The sequence below is a fragment of the Dioscorea cayenensis genome, chromosome 14, assembly GCF_009730915.1.
Source record: "Dioscorea cayenensis subsp. rotundata cultivar TDr96_F1 chromosome 14, TDr96_F1_v2_PseudoChromosome.rev07_lg8_w22 25.fasta, whole genome shotgun sequence".
Classification (NCBI taxonomy): Eukaryota; Viridiplantae; Streptophyta; class Magnoliopsida; order Dioscoreales; family Dioscoreaceae; genus Dioscorea; species Dioscorea cayenensis.
The window spans coordinates 19,821,081-19,839,663 of NC_052484.1; the positions used below are offsets into that span (position 1 = coordinate 19,821,081).

An 18,583-nucleotide genomic window follows, 5' to 3' on the forward strand; every position below is an offset into this window, starting at 1 on the left:
TCAAAGTCGGCGAAGTCCTATCAAGTTCCATTGATGGCCGAAAAAAAAGGAGTTTCCGTCACACGACCATCGTTGCTAAATGGATCCAACTATCCATATTGGAAGGCACGTATGAAGGCGTTTATCAAATCCATAGATGAGAGTGCATGGATTGCCGTAGAAGAAGGATGGTCCCCTCCGACTCTAGTTGATGAAGACGAGAACGTGATCATGAAGAAGAAAAGCAGTTGGAGTGTCGAAGACATGCGCAAAGCTAATGCCAATGGGAAAGCTCTCAATGCAATCTTTGGAGAAGTTGATGAGAACCAGTTCAAGTATATTGCAACATGCGAGTGCGCCAAGAAAGCTAGGGGATTCTTCAAACTATTCATGAAGGCACCAACTTGGTAAGAGAATCTAAACTTCAAATGTTGACAACTATGTTTGAGAATCTCAGGATGGGAGAAGATGAGACCATAACAATGTTCAATGCCAAATTGATGGACATTGCAAATCAAGCCTACCAGCTCGGCAAGAAGTACTCGAATAAAAAGCTAGTCCGGAAGACTCTTAGATCACTTCCAAGAAGATTTGATGCAAAAATCTCGTCAGTAAAAGAAGCAAGAGACATTTTAACTATGAAACTGGATGAGCTGATGGGGCCTCTGCAAGCATATGAGATGAACCTTAATCCTGAAAGAAGAGTAGAAGATATAGCCTTGAAGGTTGAAGCAACAAAGCAGAAGGAGTTACAACATGTTATTGTAACCAAAGATGAAGATGAAGATGAAGAGGATAGAGAATTTGTTTTCTTGTCAAGAAAGATGTATGACATGCTCAGAAAATACAAGACACAAGGCAAGAAATTCCAAAGAAGAGATGGTCTAAATAAAGAAAAGGAAGAAGTTGAAGATCATCACAGAAAGGAAGAAGTCGAAGATCATCGCATGAAGATCAAGTACATTAGAAATTATACTTATGATTACATGTATTTTGTAAGCCGGAAGTCTTCCAAGCATGCTGCATTAGTTTCATTATTTTCATATACATATTTATACATCCTCGTAAGTATGCAGCTGTCTAAGTATGCCACTTTAGTTTAATTATTTATATAAATATGCATTCTTGTAAGCCTGCAATTGATGGCTGGTTTAGCCATAAATCCAATTAAATGTCGGTTGCTTATATACTCATATTATGCATGCAAGTCCTGCAAATCCATACCTTTCTTAAAAAGTTCATTCTTATAGAATCACTTTCACATGCATGCCATGCGACCTATAGTTTTTAAATTTTTGTAACCAACTGAAACTTTCATGCATGATCCCAAATTTTCACAGCCGTAGATTCTGATTATCAGTTTTGTGTATTAGAGTTTTTGATTGCTTAGTTTGACTCTCTTCAGATATGAGTTTTAGTTAAGAGTTTAGATCCGGTCCAAGGTTTGTAATCTAAGTATAATTTCTTTTGTTGGTTATATCCCGTCAGCGAACTCTAAGTCACGACGTTTGGTGAACCCAACTTCATAGTTCCGAGCCAGATAAGCTATCGCAATAGTATAACTCTATATTTCTTGTTATTTAATGATTTAAAAATTTATTTATTCATGAAATTATAGTATTATTTCTGTTAGTATTCCTATTATTATTTTGTTATTTTTCATTAATTTATATATTTAATTTAATTATGTTGTAAAATGATTTATTCGGCATTTCACTGTCTGTACGCCATATTTCGGTAATTTTTGGTACATCTCCATCCCTGGCAATTTGCCCAGCTAGGAGGAGTAAGTCCTAGCCATGTGCACATGTTTTCTGTAGTAGCGCTATTGGACAAGCGTGTCCGTTCTGACTGCGGTCGAAGATCCAGCTTTGGTCAGACTTCACAATCGAAGATCCCAGCCTCAAGCTGATGATTCTGTTTATTAGTCAGGAGATGTACAGCTATGGGTTTTTTTTCTGTATTTTAATTAATTTTTATATTTTTGTCTGTTATTTTATATCTGCAATTATCTTCTATTCTCTGTCTGACTTTTTATTTCTATATGTGAAATTCTAATTATCTTGTATTTTCTATTATTTTGCAATCTTATTGGCCCTTGTGGCTTATGTACTCCATAATTTCTTTTTTTAGGTGACAAGTAAGCTTAGGATTAGGGTGTGCTTGGGTTAAATTTCTATAGTTATCTTTTCTTTTATATCTTAACGTTGAGGATGTATGCCTCGTAGTTTGTTGTTTGTTTAAGTGAGACTTGTATTCAGTCTGTATTCTGATTTCAAACTGTTAAGTGTGGTATTTTGTGTTTCTGTATGGCTGTTAAAGTCCATAATCGAATTATGTCGGTTTATTGTTATTTTGTTCATATTTCTGTATTATTGTTTCCATTCTTGTTTGTTGGTGATAACTCTTACTAGATTCGAGATTTGAGGCTTTGCACCCGGTGGGACCCAGTCTTGTTGGATGCGGTCAGTCTGTCAGCGGGCCCGGCTTTGGGGCTAAGGCGTGACAGTAAGACAAGACAATTAATCACTCAAATGATTGACATGTATGTAACCACATCAATCTTATTGCACATAAAGAGATATTCTGAACTACAAAAATAAGAACATAATTTTGTTCAGAAACCTATTTTTCATGCAAAAAGATACTAGATGCATTAGAATACAATCCATCAATTTTACTCCAAGAAAGAAAATTACACACAAAACAATTTCTGCATAATGGAAGGAGTATTGAACCAAATTTGAAAACTAAACAAAGTGCTAGTAAAACAAGAGCGGTTCACATTAAGGTTCAAGCAGCACATAAAGCAGAAAGGGTGCATGCTAGGGGTGGACATGGGCCGGGCGACCCATGGGCTGGCCCAAACCCAACCTAAAAAATACAGGGCCTGGGTTTAGAAAGTTGGCCCAAAACACTGGGTTGGGCTCAAATGTTTTGGCCCGATTGAATTTCGGGCTGGGTTTGGGTCAGATGAATTTTGACCCGACCCGACCCGGCCCGACCCGAATAAATAAATAATATATATATCATATATTATTTATAATATATATAATTATATATATAATAGTAATAGGCTTGAAAAGAGTAAACATTTATAATACTTGTGTTGTATTTTTTTTAAATGTTTGAAAAAATTTTAGGGGTTGTAGTAGTAGTTTTATTTAGTTATTTCAATTATTTCATAAAAAAATTATTTATTTTTTGGGTCGGGTTGGGCTGGGCCTGGGCCTAATGACAATCAAATGGGTCGGGTTTGGATCATAACAATTTGGCCCGAACATGGCCCGGCCCAGCCCAATCTGAATATATGGGTTGTATTTTTGAGTCTAGCCCAGCCCAGACCCGACCCAACCCGGCCCATGTCCACCCCTGGTGCATGCCATTACCTTCACAAGTGCTATCAAGTCTTTCTCGCAAACAACCCAACAAAAAGTAATTGGGCCATTTAATTCAACCAAGTGACTACACATGTTATTGCAAATAAACCCATAAAGTGTAATTTCCATATAAGAATAAGTAAGTAATTTTTATCACATGAATCAACCACAATAGTTACTGTGTGCTAGCATAAGATGCAAAATTAGAAGCTTTTTTATGCAAGATAAATATCAGACTCAAGCGTCATTCACAAGAAGGTTAAATAAAAATGCATATTATGCACTATAACAATAATTTTAAACCAAAAACTAGCCACTGACTTTAGTCCTGGATGGATATTGGAGTTGTCTTAATAGATTATCAATTAGGCAAAAAGCCAATTTCTTGAGGAAAATGGATTTTAACATGAAAGAAAAAAAATTACAAAGAGTGAAGATCAAGCATACATATGATATTAATGAACAGCTGCAACCATGCAAATCATGAAGACATCCTAAACAATTACATAAATATTAATATAAAAAGTCCATACCTAAACCATCTAGGCTTATTCCCAGATCCCATCTAGCTACAGGCTGGTAAGGAGCACATAGTGAACTCAACCTTCATGCTTGCCTTTTAAAATTCTTCAAGTTATTCTGATTTAGACAAATCGAGGTGATGCAAAAAACCTAAACATCAGTTGAACATTAAGGGAAACATACCAAGCAACAAATGGGAACTAAGAAGTAAAGTAACATGCACTGTGAGTAAAAAGGATATGAGACCTGAGTAAAAAGGATCTGAGACATGTCACATCTCTAAGTGAAGATGAACTTGGATATAAGGAAAATGAAATATCCCACAAAGGATGTGAAGTTTGATCTACAATCTAAGGTTATTTGTGCTGATCTCTCCACATAAACAAACAAATACTACTATCCACAGCAACTCATAAACAATTCAAAATTTTGAGTGAAAAGAAATTGCAGTTGCAGTTAACAGCCTAAGAAGATTCGAACACAACAAAAAAGCTCCTCAGAGCAAAGAAAATATTACTTGAGCTATACAGGATTTCAAGAAGAATGAAAGAGCAAAGGCAGTTCATTAATTGAATTCGATCGGACCAGCTTGGTAGACTAACCTCGGCCATTTTGTTAATCAAGCAACCAAGGGGCTTAAAATACTGCATCCAAACTCCAATAAAATTATTTAGATGACACTAAATAATTACCATAACAAGATAAAATCTAATCACAATAAGATAATGAGACAATTTGAACATGATCTTAAATGACAAGAAACACATTTCAAGAAGAACCTTTGCAAAGTCGATACGTATCAATCATTGACTTAAAGAAAACAACAATAGTAAGTTCAAGGAGCAACAACCAGTTTCAATTGATTAATTTCAATAAAATGGCATTAGATAGTGAAGAGAGCAACAGATCATCTCTAATTGCAAGCATGATCAAACTGAAATGGGCAACTAAAAGAATTCTGTTAAGACTTCACAATGAGGCACCCTCTAACAAGAAATGGTTACATGGATAAACAAATAACATACTTCACTTATAATAAACATGATATTAGGTATAATTATACGAGAACTCCATCTAACATAATGAAATATTAATATGATAAAGCAAAATAATCTAAGAACTCCCTATAAAATAATAACTCATTCACTGCTAAAAAGATTTAATCAAGGAAAATTTAGGCCAAAATAATTCAATAATATAACATTATAAATCTTGCACAAAATCTAAATGAGTTTAATCCCAGAGAAAACATTTTAAGTTCAAGAAGTTCAATTAATACTTTCTCATAAGAAGTTCAATTAACACGTGATTCAAGAAATTCATAAAAATCATAAAGAGTTTCTCATAGCAGGCAGAAGCATTGAACACCCATGCGCAACTGCACATGCACAAGCATATGGGAAACAATGCCTCGTACATTTGCAGACTAGTATTAGTATGAATTTTTTATTAGACATAAATGCAGTGTTAACAAATGGAACCAAGATAACAAAGACAATATATTCAACCATTCAAGTCTGAATACTTGGTGGGCAATACTTAAAGTACAGGTAAACAAGCCATACCTCATCATTATTGACCACTTCCTAAATGCATTGCTCGTCAAGAGAATCGAAAGGAACAGAAGATTCCAATAAGGCACATGAAGAGGATGACATGCTGGCGTAACAATGGCCTAGATTGAACTGGTATCTATCCTCTTATTAATTAGATTAACCTACACAGAAACAAGTACGTGAAGCGGATTATTAATAGAGAGATGACACGTAGCTTCCATCACAAGTGATGTTCCAATATCTGAAGATTGGCTTAAATGTTTAATAAAATCAGAAGAGGAAGTTCAAAGTGCCAAGTTAGAAAGACAAAGATTGAAGAGAATATGCCCTGCAACCTGCTTGATGAGCAAAATTATCACCAAACATTAATCACACATTTGCCAAGATTGAAATTGAATAAGAAACACAACCCAAAGGTTATAACACCAAGATGAACTGACTTAATTATGGTTTTCCTTTGTCATGAGACCAAGCAAAACGTCCCATGTAAAGATAAGTAAAACAGGGGAAGAATGAGTTTATAAACTCAACTGTTTAGGTGATAGAGAAATAACTGAAGTATCACTACTTCCAGTAGTCAAAACATCGACATCTTTAGAATCATCAGTCACAACTAACTCCACATCAATAATCTGTGCACTAGGACCCATGGAATAGAGAATTTGAGGCAAAATCATAGTACATAGAGATACATTTGTGGTATCAATTCTAAAACATCTGGAAACAGTTTGAGAGACCCAGCAATAGTTTCTCAATTGTTTGAAGAAGTCCTCCCAGTAGTTTATAGTTAACAGTCTTCTTATCTCTACAAGGTGGGAAAAGTGGACTGGGTAAAAAAGCCCTGAAAGGAGGACAAAGACAATCCACTGCATCTAAAATCAAGCTTAAGCCAAGCCAAGGCAACTATTACCACAAATTTCACTATACTTCCCCAAAATGGATGTCATATGATCCGACAAATGTATAATATATATTTTGACACCTCACTAACAAAGGAAGGGGATTTCCCCTTATACCGCAAAGTAATGAAAACAAAAAGGAATAAGCAAGACAGAGAATAAATAACAACAATTAACAATTAAAATCAAATACTAATTAAATGATTTAACCTACAGAAATTCAAGATTTGGAGCAACTTTCAAAAGGTACATATTAACACAATCCTTGAGCTTTCGTGAGTCATCACCTCATTCCTGAACATATTGAACAAGATTAGAAAACAACAAAAGCCTTTTCACCAACAATGGAGAGCTGAATCCTAAAAAAAATCAAACATTTATAGAGAGAGAGATAAATGGACACATGATTGCTTGTGTATGAGGCACACAAATTTCTTACATGCCTTCAATTACTTGAAAAATAAACAGCAATGTTTGATCTAATTAAAGCACAAAATGATTTTTTTTTTTTTTTAAAAAAAAAACCCCTTCAATGCAAATGTGTTCGAGATAAAACAGTAGAAAAAAAATAATTTTAAATTTGAAGATAACCAAATGCATCTCATCAGCTTTGATCTTTCCATTATTTCCACTGAGAATCAACCTCCAACCAGCTAGTCACAGGCCTCCCTCCCTCCTGGACGCCATTGACACACAAGAACCAGTGAAGATCGTCAAAAAGGCATCAGAAAACAACAGAGAAATCAAAAGGTATGGAGAGAAGCATAGAACCTCTGAAGCTGGCCATGGATCTTCGATCGAGCTCCCGCGATGGTGACATTGGAGGAAAGGGTTTCAACGAGAAGAGAAGCGAGAGAGGAGCGGGAAGAGAGGGGAGAAGAAAGAGTTGAGAAGAAGCGAAGAGAATGGTTGCTTAAATAGTGAGCTAGCGGATCCGGGTATAATTACTTCGCGGATTTGAATTGGTTTTCAGGATCCGAAATCCGATTGCCTGACAGACTATTAATAGAACTTAAATGGAAAGAGCTAACGGTTATATATACATACACGTAAACGGATCTGGAACTTGACAATGAAGATCCGAGACCCGTTATGCCTAACGGCTATATATATAATGTAAATGGATTCGGATTCTTAGTAATGAAGATCCAAGAACCATTATGTCTAAAAAATATATTAATAGTAGTTAAATATATTTATTTTGTTTTTTTTTATTGTTAGTTTACTCGTGTTATTTGTTCGTTGTTTGTTGTTCTGGTTTTTCCAATAAATTTGTAGTTTATCCACTTTATTTCAAAAAAAAAAGATAGTTAAATAAACGTGAAAACGGATTTGGATTCTTAACAATGAGAAGATTCGAAAACTATTATGCCCTAATAACTATATATATATATATATATATATATGGAAATGGATTTGGATTCTTAATAATGAAGACCCAAAAAACATGATATCTAAAGTATATATTTAAAAACAGTTAAATATGTATGAAAATGTATCCGGGTTTTTAACAATGAAGATCCGAGAACTATCATGCCGAAGAGCTATATATATATATGGACACAGATTCGGATTCTTAATAATAAAGATCCAAAAACCATCATGTCTATATAATATATTATTATATGACCATATAACTTTCTAGTATAAATCTAATGCATGACATAATAAGCATTCCATCAAATATTTAAATAGAAAACAAATAAATCATAATACATGTATATATATACATATATCATATTTTTTTGAAAAGGATACCTATATCATATTAATTTAAGCAAATTAATACTATAAATTATAATTATACATGAAATTATTTTTACAGCCGCTTATTGGTATTTTTTTTTTTTCTTTTTAACATTGTAGTGTAAGAATCCTACAAAACTTGTTAAAATAAATATCAACCATTAGATCCCCCATAGTTCTAGTAAGGAAAATCTTTTAATATAATTAGCCCTATTAAGGAAAATCTTTTAGAGTATATATTAATAGATATATATATCTCAAAAATATAAAATAAGATAAAGTTTACAAATTTAATATTTATATTCATAAATAAAAATAGTATGATGTTAATCTGAAAATTTTACTATGTTTATGATATTATATAAAAATATTTTATTATCATGTGAAGGTCGGATTTAAGCTTAAGAGTATAACTTTTGAGAATAATACTAACGTTACTCTCTCACCAAAATATATCTTTTTGGCTGATTTATTAGTAATTTTATTTTATTTTTATTATTTATACCATAATTTTGATACTAAAAAGTAAATTTAAAAAAAAAACATGTTTTTTAATAAATTAGTGGTTTATTATCCACCTTATTAAAAAAAAAAACATGCATATGCCAATTATAAATTAGATAAATTTGGATTTGTAATTCTAGTCCAAAAGGACCAAATTTCAGTCACATAAAACCATATGTTTTATATGTAAATTTTAATTTACAAATATGAATTCTATATAAGGTATAATATATTGAAATGGTTTATCCACTTTTTCAAAAAAAAAAAAAATATATAATATCTTTGTATATTAATGTTAAATTGTGGCTATTAATAGTTATAAATTTATTACCTATTAATGCAATGTACTTGTTTATTGTATTACTACACATTTTTAAATTGAAATCTCGTCAAAATGTTACTTTATTATCCAAACAATTAAAACTATTATGGTAGTTTCCTTTTTTACCATTCATAGAATAGTATTGCCATCAAACGAAATCCAATGCTATATTAGTAAATTTTAATTTACAAACTTGATAAATTTGGATACATTATGCATGCATGCAAATATACACGTGGATAATCAATATAAGTAAGTTGTCAATTGATTTATTTCTAAATTTATCCAAACAATTAATATCATTATGATAGTTTCTTTTATTACCATTCATATCATAGTATTGTTACCAAACGAAATCCAATGTTATATTAGTCAATTTCAATATACAAACTTGATAAATTTGGATATATTATGCATGCAAATATAACTTTGTAAACACGGATGATCAATATAATTAAGTTGTCAATTGATATATTTCTAAATTTATCCAAACAATTAATATCATTATGATAGTTTCTTTTATTACCATTCATATCATAGTATTGTTACCAAACGAAATCCAATGTTATATTAGTTAATTTCCATATACAAACTTGCTAAATTTGGATACATTATGCATGCAAATATTACTTAGTAAAGGCGGATGATCACTATTATTAAGTTGTCAATTGATTTATTTCTAAGTTTTGACTTCACAGTCTTACCAATAAAAAACTAAGACAAATTTAATTTTATTAAGTATATATACTTCTTTTATCAAACAAACATCAAGATGTAAATAAGGAGATTTGAATACAATGGTAACAATACCAAACATGGGAATCATGCATGATAAGGAACACAATAAAATAAAATAAAACTAAATTTGGTATGTTTAAAATTGCTGTGGGATAGAAAGAAGAGATTCACCATCTATAAATATGGCATTGATATTCATGCAGAACTCAATCAAAGCTATCCAAGAATTCCAACAACTCCAACAATTCCAACAAAATTGTTCCTGTGAAAAATGGCAGCCAATGTTGTTGTCTCCAAACAAGGAGATGGGCAATACACCACTCTTGCTGATGCTGTGAAAAATATTCCCATCAATCATCAAGGAACCTACATCATACAGATCAAGGCTGGTGTTTATGACGAAAATGTGACTATCAATAACTCTAATATCACTCTTCTCGGTGATGGCAAGGGCAAGACTATCTTTCGTAGCAGTCGAAACAAAAATGGTGGTTTCAATATATCAGTGTCTGGTGCAGTAGGTAATAGTTTCTGTTTTTCACATTCTTGGATTTGATTTCCTTTTCATATCTTTGATTTGTTGTTTCATGCATGTGTTTATTTTGGTCAGTTCTATTGGGAGATAACTTCTTTGTTAAGGACATTACTTTCGAGAACACATCAGACCCGGCGAATGATCAAGCTGTGGCTCTGTATAGCAAGGGTGACAAATCTGTGTTTTATCTCTGTGAATTCATCGGTCACCAAGACACATTGTATGTGAACGGTAACAGACAGTTCTTCAGAGAATGCGACATAAGTGGAACTATTGATTTCATCTTTGGAGATGCTGCAATGATCTTACAGAAATGCAACATCAAGTTTCGTCAACCGGTTGGTGAGCAAACCAATACGATGACGGCTCAAGGACGGACAGATCCAAACTTGAAGACTGCCATTGTTGTCCATGATTGCCAAATAATTGCAGACAATGGTTTTGTGCCAGGATCAGTACCGTGTTATCTTGGAAGACCATGGAAGCAGTTCTCCAGAACAATTGTCATGCAGTCATGCATTAGCAATGTGATTGATCCAGCTGGCTGGCTTCAGTGGCCTGGACAACCAGGTTATTTCAATACTTTGGATTATGAGGAATTTGGCAATGGAGGTCCAGGATCATACATTGGAAATCGTGTGAACTGGCCTGGGCGCAAAAAGGAGGTGACTGCAAATGATGTATTGCAATTTACGGTGACAAACTTCATCAATGGAGATCAATGGCTTCCTGCAACAGGTGTTCCATTCACCCCAGGCTTCCTGAAGGATATGACGTGCACTTAATATATATTACTAGTGTTCATTGTCTCATCTTAAATAAATCAGAGTCAGTCTTAGAACAATAGTTAGTTTGGTGTCTATTATTAGTAGTGTCAGTATTGTCCGTCATTTGTTATGTTAGTTCAGTTGGTTTGCTTTCCAAAATAAATAAAACTCGTTTGTTTTCTCAAGGCTTGGTTTTAATTCATAAATACGAGTTCGTAGACCGAAGTGAAATGTTAGTTCATGACCAATAATTATATATTGGGTGTGTTTGCACATTATATGAAATTTTACATACTAAAGGGGTAAATATAAAAATACAAACACCTTCCCAAAAAAAAAAACCAGAATAGGAAGTCTTGTTTTATTATTATTGTTTTTTTTTTCACAGAAATGAAAAGGGGGTGTCAAGAAATATGCAGATGCATCTCAGTGACTTAATGACCCGTAAAAATTTATTTACTCGGTCAGGCATCAAATATGACGATTAAAGTGCTATTATATACACTCCTAAAAAATATTTTAGAAACCAAACAAAGTTAAAAAATTCTCTTGACATGCAATTACGGAGAAGAAGAGTCTGGCATCCTATACACAATATTATATAGTATTATCGACTCAAAAATGGGTTCATGGATCTGCTTATTCACTATTTTCATAACATTTCACTATCTTTGTAATGGTGTATATATACAATTTTAACAAAGTGGACAAGCCACAAGAGTCATAGACGTGCACAAAATCAGAAAGTGAACATCCAATCCTACACCCTTACCTGGGACGCGGGGCACAAGTTACAAAGCCGAGCCCATGTTAGGGCTTGTTATCACTACTTTGTTACCGGGAGGATTCGAAACCGGGGTTGGAAAAACTTAAAAAAGCCCCTGAAATTATAAAAAATTTCAGTTTCCCGACATGCCCTTGCCTCGTTCGCGCGCATCCAGGCCTCGTCTTCTCCCCCCTTCCCTCACTCCCATGTACTCCTGCACCCCGGCCCTCTCCTTCTCTTCAAATCCTCGTCTTCTCCTCTCCATCAATGACCTTCTCCTCCTTCTCCAATGGCGTCTCTTCTCCTCCATCTCTTCCTCCTCTTCTCAATCCCCCTCTCCTCTCCTTGCTCCGACCTCTGCGCCGACCTCCAGATCCCCTCCCCTTTCCACCTTAACGCCTCTTGTGGCCCTCCCATCGACGCCTTCCTCCTTTCCTGCCCCCCTAACTCCACCTCGCCTTTCCTCTCCCTCGCCTCCGCTCTCCTCCGCGTCATCGATTTCCGACCTTCAGGTACTCTTCTCCTTGATTACTCCTCGAATTCATCTTCCTCTTCTTGCGATCGCTGGTATTCCGATCTCGACGCGTCCGCCGTCTTCTCCCGGAGCTCTTTCTTTGCGATCACCGCCTACAACGTCCTACGACTCTACGACTGCGAGGATTCGTCTGTCTGCAAGACGGGTTGCGAGGAGATCAATGGTGGCCGGTGCGAGCGGAATGGGACTAGCTTTGGGTGTTGCTATCCCTTGTCCGATGGGAGTGTTTGGAAGACTGGGGATGGATTTGGGGTTTTCTCGGAGTTTGGGTGTCGAGGGTTTTCGAGCTGGGTTGTTGGCCGAGGACAGGCGGCGCAGCGCGGGATTGAGGTTGAGTGGGCGGTGCCGAGAGGTTATTCGGACGGAGAGGTTTGCTCGGTGGGGGCGACAGTGGTCAATGCTACTGCGGTTCCTGGTGGGGTTCGCTGTAGCTGCAACGCCGGGATGGTTGGAGATGGATTCAAACACGGCACTGGCTGCTCCAAATGTAAGTAGACTTCTTCTTTGATGTTATGTTTGCATGGGATCTTTATCTTTTACACCTATCTTCATGCAAAGTTTTTTGGATTTAGAAGTGCATTCTGTTCTTCCTTTTGATGATTAGTTTTAGATTTTTATTCTGTCATTGTTTCTTGATAATGTTTTGGTTTGCTGTTTTATCATTAGATTTGAGGAAACTATGATTTTTAGTTGAAATTATAACTCTTACAGATGTGGATTGGAAAAGGGGATTGCTTTTGTTGTAGCTGATGACATTCTCTCTATCTCTCTTCCTCTCTTTTTGGTTGAAGGCGTGAAATTTATGGTTGACTGCTTCATGGAATGATAAATGGTTTATAAATAAATACAAAATGTGAATGTATGAATGTTGGAAAGTAGTTCTTTTTTTTTTATGAGAATGCTTAGTTGAGGAATTAAGTGGTGGTGTTTTTCTCCTTGGAGGAGATAAACATGGGTTCACTGAAAGATACACATGTTGTAAGTGATAATTAATATCTGTATACAAAAACCGGTCTTTGCAAACATCAGGTTTGCAAGTTACTGTCTATTGGTTTTTCATCAAAATAAGTTGCAGGACAAAAGTGTGTGAATGCTCATATGGAAAGATCATGAAACTGTTTACAGTAATTGCAGCAATCCTATGCATAAAGTGAGGTATTATCTTAAATGAAGAATTAAGAAATTTATAGTGTTTCATGCAATTATTAATGGCAAGTCAGCAAGAAACAAACTTCAGACCATTTGTATCAAACTTCTGCTCAAGCATAGACACAAACCTTCACTGGTATCATTTGTATCAATCCCTGCACTTTTTTCCTTTGGTCACTACTGTATCAATCTTCTTGTATATTAAACAATTTCCCTGTGCTTTATGCTTCATCATGTCTTTTTGAGTGATACCTCTCTTGGTGCCTTGGATTACCTTTTATCTGTACTTTTTAAGTCTTTGATGTTTGGAATAATTCCCTCAAAGCCTTTGTGCAGATTTACATTTCTGTAATCTAGTTTATAAAGAATAGATTGTTAAGAATTATTTTGAATTGTGGAAGGCAGCTTACTCTGATCTTAAATTTACAGCTTCCAACAGTGATGGCAGAGATGGCTGCAAGGGAAAGCATAGCAGGAAATTAGTTACTATTCTTGCTGGTATAAATTTTAGTCTTTAACATGATGCTCTCTTTCTTGAAATATGTAGGATACTTGTTTTGCCTCTGTTTACTTTATGACCTTTATCTTAAGTGCACTGCAGGATTTGTTTTCATGCTTTTATATACACTGGACTGTTGAGGATGAATGATTTGATTTAGGTTCCAAACATTTGCATATTCTAAGTTGTCATCTTGTTTTGTTTTTTTATTAAGTTTTTCTTTTATGTTTTTTGCTTGATATGTTAGTGGTACTTGGCTGCGGATTGCTTCTTACCGCAACGGTTGCATTTCTGTGGTTTGTACTAAGACAATCTTCTAAGGGAAAGAGGTGGGATCTTGACCCAGCCTGTCTACCAAAGATCCTTGGCAACGCATGCAGGACTCGGCTATTCACTTATGAAGAACTTAAAGAAGCCACGAAGGGTTTTGAAGATCTCAAGGTAGTAGCTGCCGTTGATGGAACAGTTTATACTGGAGTTCTTGATGATGGGTCGCTTGTGGCTGTCCAGAAAGTAAGATGTGAGACTCAACAAAACCTGAGGCAAGTCCTGGAGAGAATTGAACTCTTGTCTCAAATCTCTCACAGGAACATTGCCCAAATTATCGGATGCTCCATTGGTTCAGGTTACACACTCCTGCTGGTTCATGAGTTCTTCTCAAGCAGGACTTTGGAAGAGCTCCTGCAGCAAGGGAAAGGAAATGGCCTTAACTGGTACAATAGAATCAGCATTGCGACTGAGATTGCAAGTGCTGTCGCTTATCTTCAATATGAGATCTCTCCTCCTATCTACATTCAAGATCTCAATTCTCATGACATCTTTGTGGAAATCAACTACTCAGTTAAAGTCGCTAGCTTTAAGTTCCTATCCTCCGTTGGAGCCTCTTCCGATGCAAATGTTATTGCTAACTTTGGTTTGATTCTCCTGGAGCTTGTTGTTGGCTCTAAATGCGGAGACATGTTGGGAATTGTCTTGCCTAAAATAGAAGACAGGAAGTTCCGTGAAATTGTCGATCCATGTCTTGGATACGCTGAAGAACTCCCAGTTCAACGTGAACAAATTGAAACAATGGCATGCCTTGCTCTTAAATGCTTATCGAGCAGAGAGAACGAAGGTGTTTGTATTGTTGGAATTGCAAAGGAACTCATGAACATTCTCAATGGATTTCCCGGCAGCAGCAGCAGAATGCGGCCTTCATTGGAAGAAACATTCTCAAACTCAAGTCTTCTGCAGATGATTTCAATGTCCCCAGACTCTTTACATGCTCCTTAATGGGTCAAAAAAAAAAAAAAGCAGAATTCCCTCGTTTTAAAGATAATGTAATAGAGGTAAGTAATCCTTTGCTTTGACTGTAGAATGGCTCAGTTCTTGTATGGATATGGTTGCTTTAACTTAAATGAATGCCTCCTTTGCATACATTGGGTCCACACTAATGTGATAACAGCAAGTGTTTTGTTTTGTTTTCTTTGAACTTTTCAATTGGTTTGTTTCTGCAGATGGTTTTGTTGATATTGGTGTCAGATCATGAGATACCCAGGTCAGGCGACACATGAGAGGTGAGCAATGTATATTAGTGGGAATTGGTGCTGTTATTCTTTTGCTTTATGTGACCCACTTGTTATTTCCGGATTAGAACTTATGATTTCAGATTATGATATAAACTGCCAAGGCAATTAGGTGACCCATTTTGTGTGATAGTTATATTATTAATTAGGTTTAATACCTGAATTGGTCCATCTACTTTTTTCTCTCTTTTTTTTGGTCCATCTACTCAGTAATGCGTCCCACTAATTTTTTTTATTTTTGAAAATGACCTAATTTAGTCTCTTTACCTTTAATTTCTTCCTATCTAGTCTTTCTATTTTTAAAAACACAGTCAAATAATTAATCTATTTTAGAGTAGAAAGGATTAAATAAAACTATTTTCAAAAGTAGATGATTATTTGGGAGTATTTATGAATAGAGAGACTAAAAACAGAAGAAAAAAAAAATAGAGGGAGTAATCCAAATATTATACCTATTAATTAATTAATTAATTAATTATAAGGTTTGCATTTGTTTTATCTTGTAAAAGATCTACACCACCTCATTGTCCATCAATGTCACGCATTGAAGACAGTGCATTTGTCCCTGATAATTAGGATCTTTGAAGATTTGCAAGCATAGTTTATTGTTATTATTATTGTGAATATCCTACTTATTCTCAAGGTAAAACTTATGAAAACAAACATAGCCGGTTGAAATTGGATTGTTATGCATGCATGTCACATCAACAAGCAAGAAAGCAACATTTGTCTTGTACGGCATTTGGAGTTGAAGAAACCATTGTGTTCCAGCTAAGTTGATTGGGAGAAGACAAGTGGAGTCTATCAAAAGTTTTGTAAATAAATTGGCAATCCACAAACTTTGTGGATTGACAACACTAGTGAAACTTTACAATGTGAACAAAGCAACCTCACACATATATATTTTATTATTTTATTTCAAATACGTGAGGTGAATTTTTTTCATTTTTTGTATGGGAATTAAATCTTTTACCTTCTGATTATTACAGTGATGATAAAAAGTAAAAAAATGTGAGAAGCTGAAAATAATCAAGTCTTTTTGCTTTATAGGGTGTGTTCCTCTTTAAATGATGAGAAAGGAGGACACTAACAACACATCCAATGGGTCCTCCTTTCCCTTTCTCTGCATCTCTAATTTATGATGGTTTGCATGTGGCCTTTTAGCCATTGTATTTTCCATTGTCAATGGATGCATGGCTTATTCAATGCATTTTTTTTATGAACTTAACATAACTAAATTTGTTATTATTTAAGTCTGAATTTACTACATTTACTGATGTGTAATTATAAATTATAAATTCTAATATGGTACCTTAATACATGGTTACATGTTGTAATTGTGCATCATAAATAAACCAATCAAATAAGCTCTCATACTATTTTATATGCTTAGTCTAATTTAATCTAAAAATTTATATTAATAAAAAATCTAATTTTATTTTTTAAACTTGTGAACAAATTACAAATAAAAATCAAAGGCTCAGTTTTTGATAAAGTTGTGATTGATTCACTCTCATTTAAAAGAAAAAAAATAGCATTTATGTTTTTGAAAATTTTAATCATCAAATAAGAACTCATCACTTATGGACACAGTGCATCTATGTTTATGAAAACCATGTCAAACAAATAGCATTTTTTTTTTTTTGCAACCATATTTATATTAAAAAATTAAAATTAAAAAATTAAAAAATAGGGACCATGAGCTAGCCCGATGAAAACTATCCGAGCATGTAACTGAGAGATCTTGAGTTAAAACCTCTCATATTACAATTCATTTTCAAAGTTTCCTATCAGAGTCCTATGTGAAAAATATCTTTAGTTCTTTTTTTCAGGGTTATATAACAAGGGTTATCCCTAAAAAGTCAGTTAAATTATTATAATCGGTATATTTTTATATTTGATTGTTTTTTACTTTATTGCTTGGGGGTTTGTTAAAAAAAGAAAATATATATATATATATATATAAACCTAACCTGAGTCTGAGAGTTCTACGGCCTGTAAAGTCACTGGCTTGGCAGTGGCAGGTGTAAGGCCTGTCCTAATCCGACAGACATCCTTAAATTGACTTCAAATCAGCTACTCGATCTCAAACATCATTCAATTCTAGACATCCTTATCCAAGACAAACATGTGTGCGTTGTAAGCTAACTATTGGTCAGGAGTTATTGTTTGCTGTCCGTAACTTGACATCCTTTATTTAATATCATTTTCACATTGAATGCAATCTCACCGTACATCGTTCAGTCTTGTCTATCATGACCGTCAAATGTGGCTTAATTTGTGTAAATTGATTCTGGATCTTAATCATGATTAATCGTCAGATTAAGACTCTATTTATTTATTTACTATTTATTTATATATTAATAATACATGGATTCGAGTTCTATTTTGTTTGGTACAGTCTTTAATTGTTATGAGAATATTTGTCAGATAAATGATTAAAATAAATTTAGATATCAATAACGTTATATTATTATTATATGTGTGGTGCATTGAGACAGGACAATTTTTATTTATGATATATTAAATGAAATAAAAATATCAAAAGGTATAACATATTATTAAAAAAAATACAAATATGATATTAGAAATGTAAACTATCAAAAATACCAAAAATAAAACAAAAAGAATATTTAAAGAAGTTATGCTTTCTATATTTCAACATAGAATCCCCTCCAATGTTAAACAGTGAAATTAAAGTTTTTTTTTACCACAATTAAAATATAGGTAAGATTTTATTTCCCTTTTAAACTAAAAATATAGGATTTGAATCTCTTCCAAACTCAAAAATTACGTTTATGTGATTTTGTCTTAATTTAATAATAATATTATTATTATTATTATTAAAATTTTGAAAATACTGTGTTGAATTCATGATTTAAATATTAACCACAATTAAAAATATAGGTAAGATTTTATTTCCCGGTTAAATTAAAAAGGGGCTTTTGCAGGTGTACCCCTAAAAAATTTTGGAATTACATATTTACCATTGAATAAAATTTAATTACATACATACCCTTGAATAATATACATAATTGCGTATATACCCTTAGGGTTCAAATTAGTTAAAAAACCATCCATTAATAAACAATAAATATATAAAATTACCATTATACCATTG

At 34.0% G+C, this 18,583-nt stretch overlaps 2 protein-coding genes and 1 long non-coding RNA gene across 4 annotated transcripts; 2 read left to right on the forward strand and 1 right to left on the reverse strand.

Annotated features, from left to right (window-relative positions):
* Nucleotides 1-4,339: 4,339 nt before the first annotated feature.
* Nucleotides 4,340-7,198, reverse strand: LOC120276497. Of its 2 annotated transcripts, XR_005541258.1 has the most exons (5): nt 7,108-7,198; nt 6,928-7,012; nt 6,551-6,630; nt 5,447-5,598; nt 4,340-4,525 (listed from the first exon to the last, which is right to left on the reverse strand). It is a non-coding gene; the product is annotated as an uncharacterized LOC120276497 (long non-coding RNA). The 2 variants fall into 2 exon arrangements; XR_005541257.1 differs by lacking the exon at nt 4,340-4,525 and having other exon boundaries at nt 5,252-5,598.
* Nucleotides 7,199-9,917: 2,719 nt separating this feature from the next.
* On the forward strand, nt 9,918-10,966 carry LOC120276235 (pectinesterase 2-like). The gene is made up of 2 exons (XM_039282957.1): nt 9,918-10,167; nt 10,257-10,966. The coding sequence occupies exons 1-2, from the start codon at nt 9,918-9,920 to the stop codon at nt 10,964-10,966; spliced, it is 960 nt and encodes a 319-aa protein (XP_039138891.1).
* Nucleotides 10,967-11,817: 851 nt separating this feature from the next.
* LOC120275066 (probably inactive receptor-like protein kinase At2g46850) lies at nt 11,818-15,313 on the forward strand. Its single transcript, XM_039281555.1, has 3 exons — nt 11,818-12,736; nt 13,828-13,896; nt 14,145-15,313. The coding sequence occupies exons 1-3, from the start codon at nt 12,004-12,006 to the stop codon at nt 15,167-15,169; spliced, it is 1,827 nt and encodes a 608-aa protein (XP_039137489.1). The 5' UTR covers nt 11,818-12,003; the 3' UTR covers nt 15,170-15,313.
* Nucleotides 15,314-18,583: the final 3,270 nt, after the last annotated feature.

Coding starts and splice junctions, on each gene's coding strand:
- LOC120275066 (XM_039281555.1), top strand. CDS start 12,004: ATGGCGTCTCTTCTCCTCCATCTCTTCCTCCTCTTCTCAATCCCCCTC. Junction 12,737..13,827: donor CGGCACTGGCTGCTCCAAAT/GTAAGTAGACTT, acceptor TTAAATTTACAG/CTTCCAACAGTGATGGCAGA. Junction 13,897..14,144: donor ATTAGTTACTATTCTTGCTG/GTATAAATTTTA, acceptor TTGATATGTTAG/TGGTACTTGGCTGCGGATTG.
- LOC120276235 (XM_039282957.1), top strand. CDS start 9,918: ATGGCAGCCAATGTTGTTGTCTCCAAACAAGGAGATGGGCAATACACC. Junction 10,168..10,256: donor ATCAGTGTCTGGTGCAGTAG/GTAATAGTTTCT, acceptor TATTTTGGTCAG/TTCTATTGGGAGATAACTTC.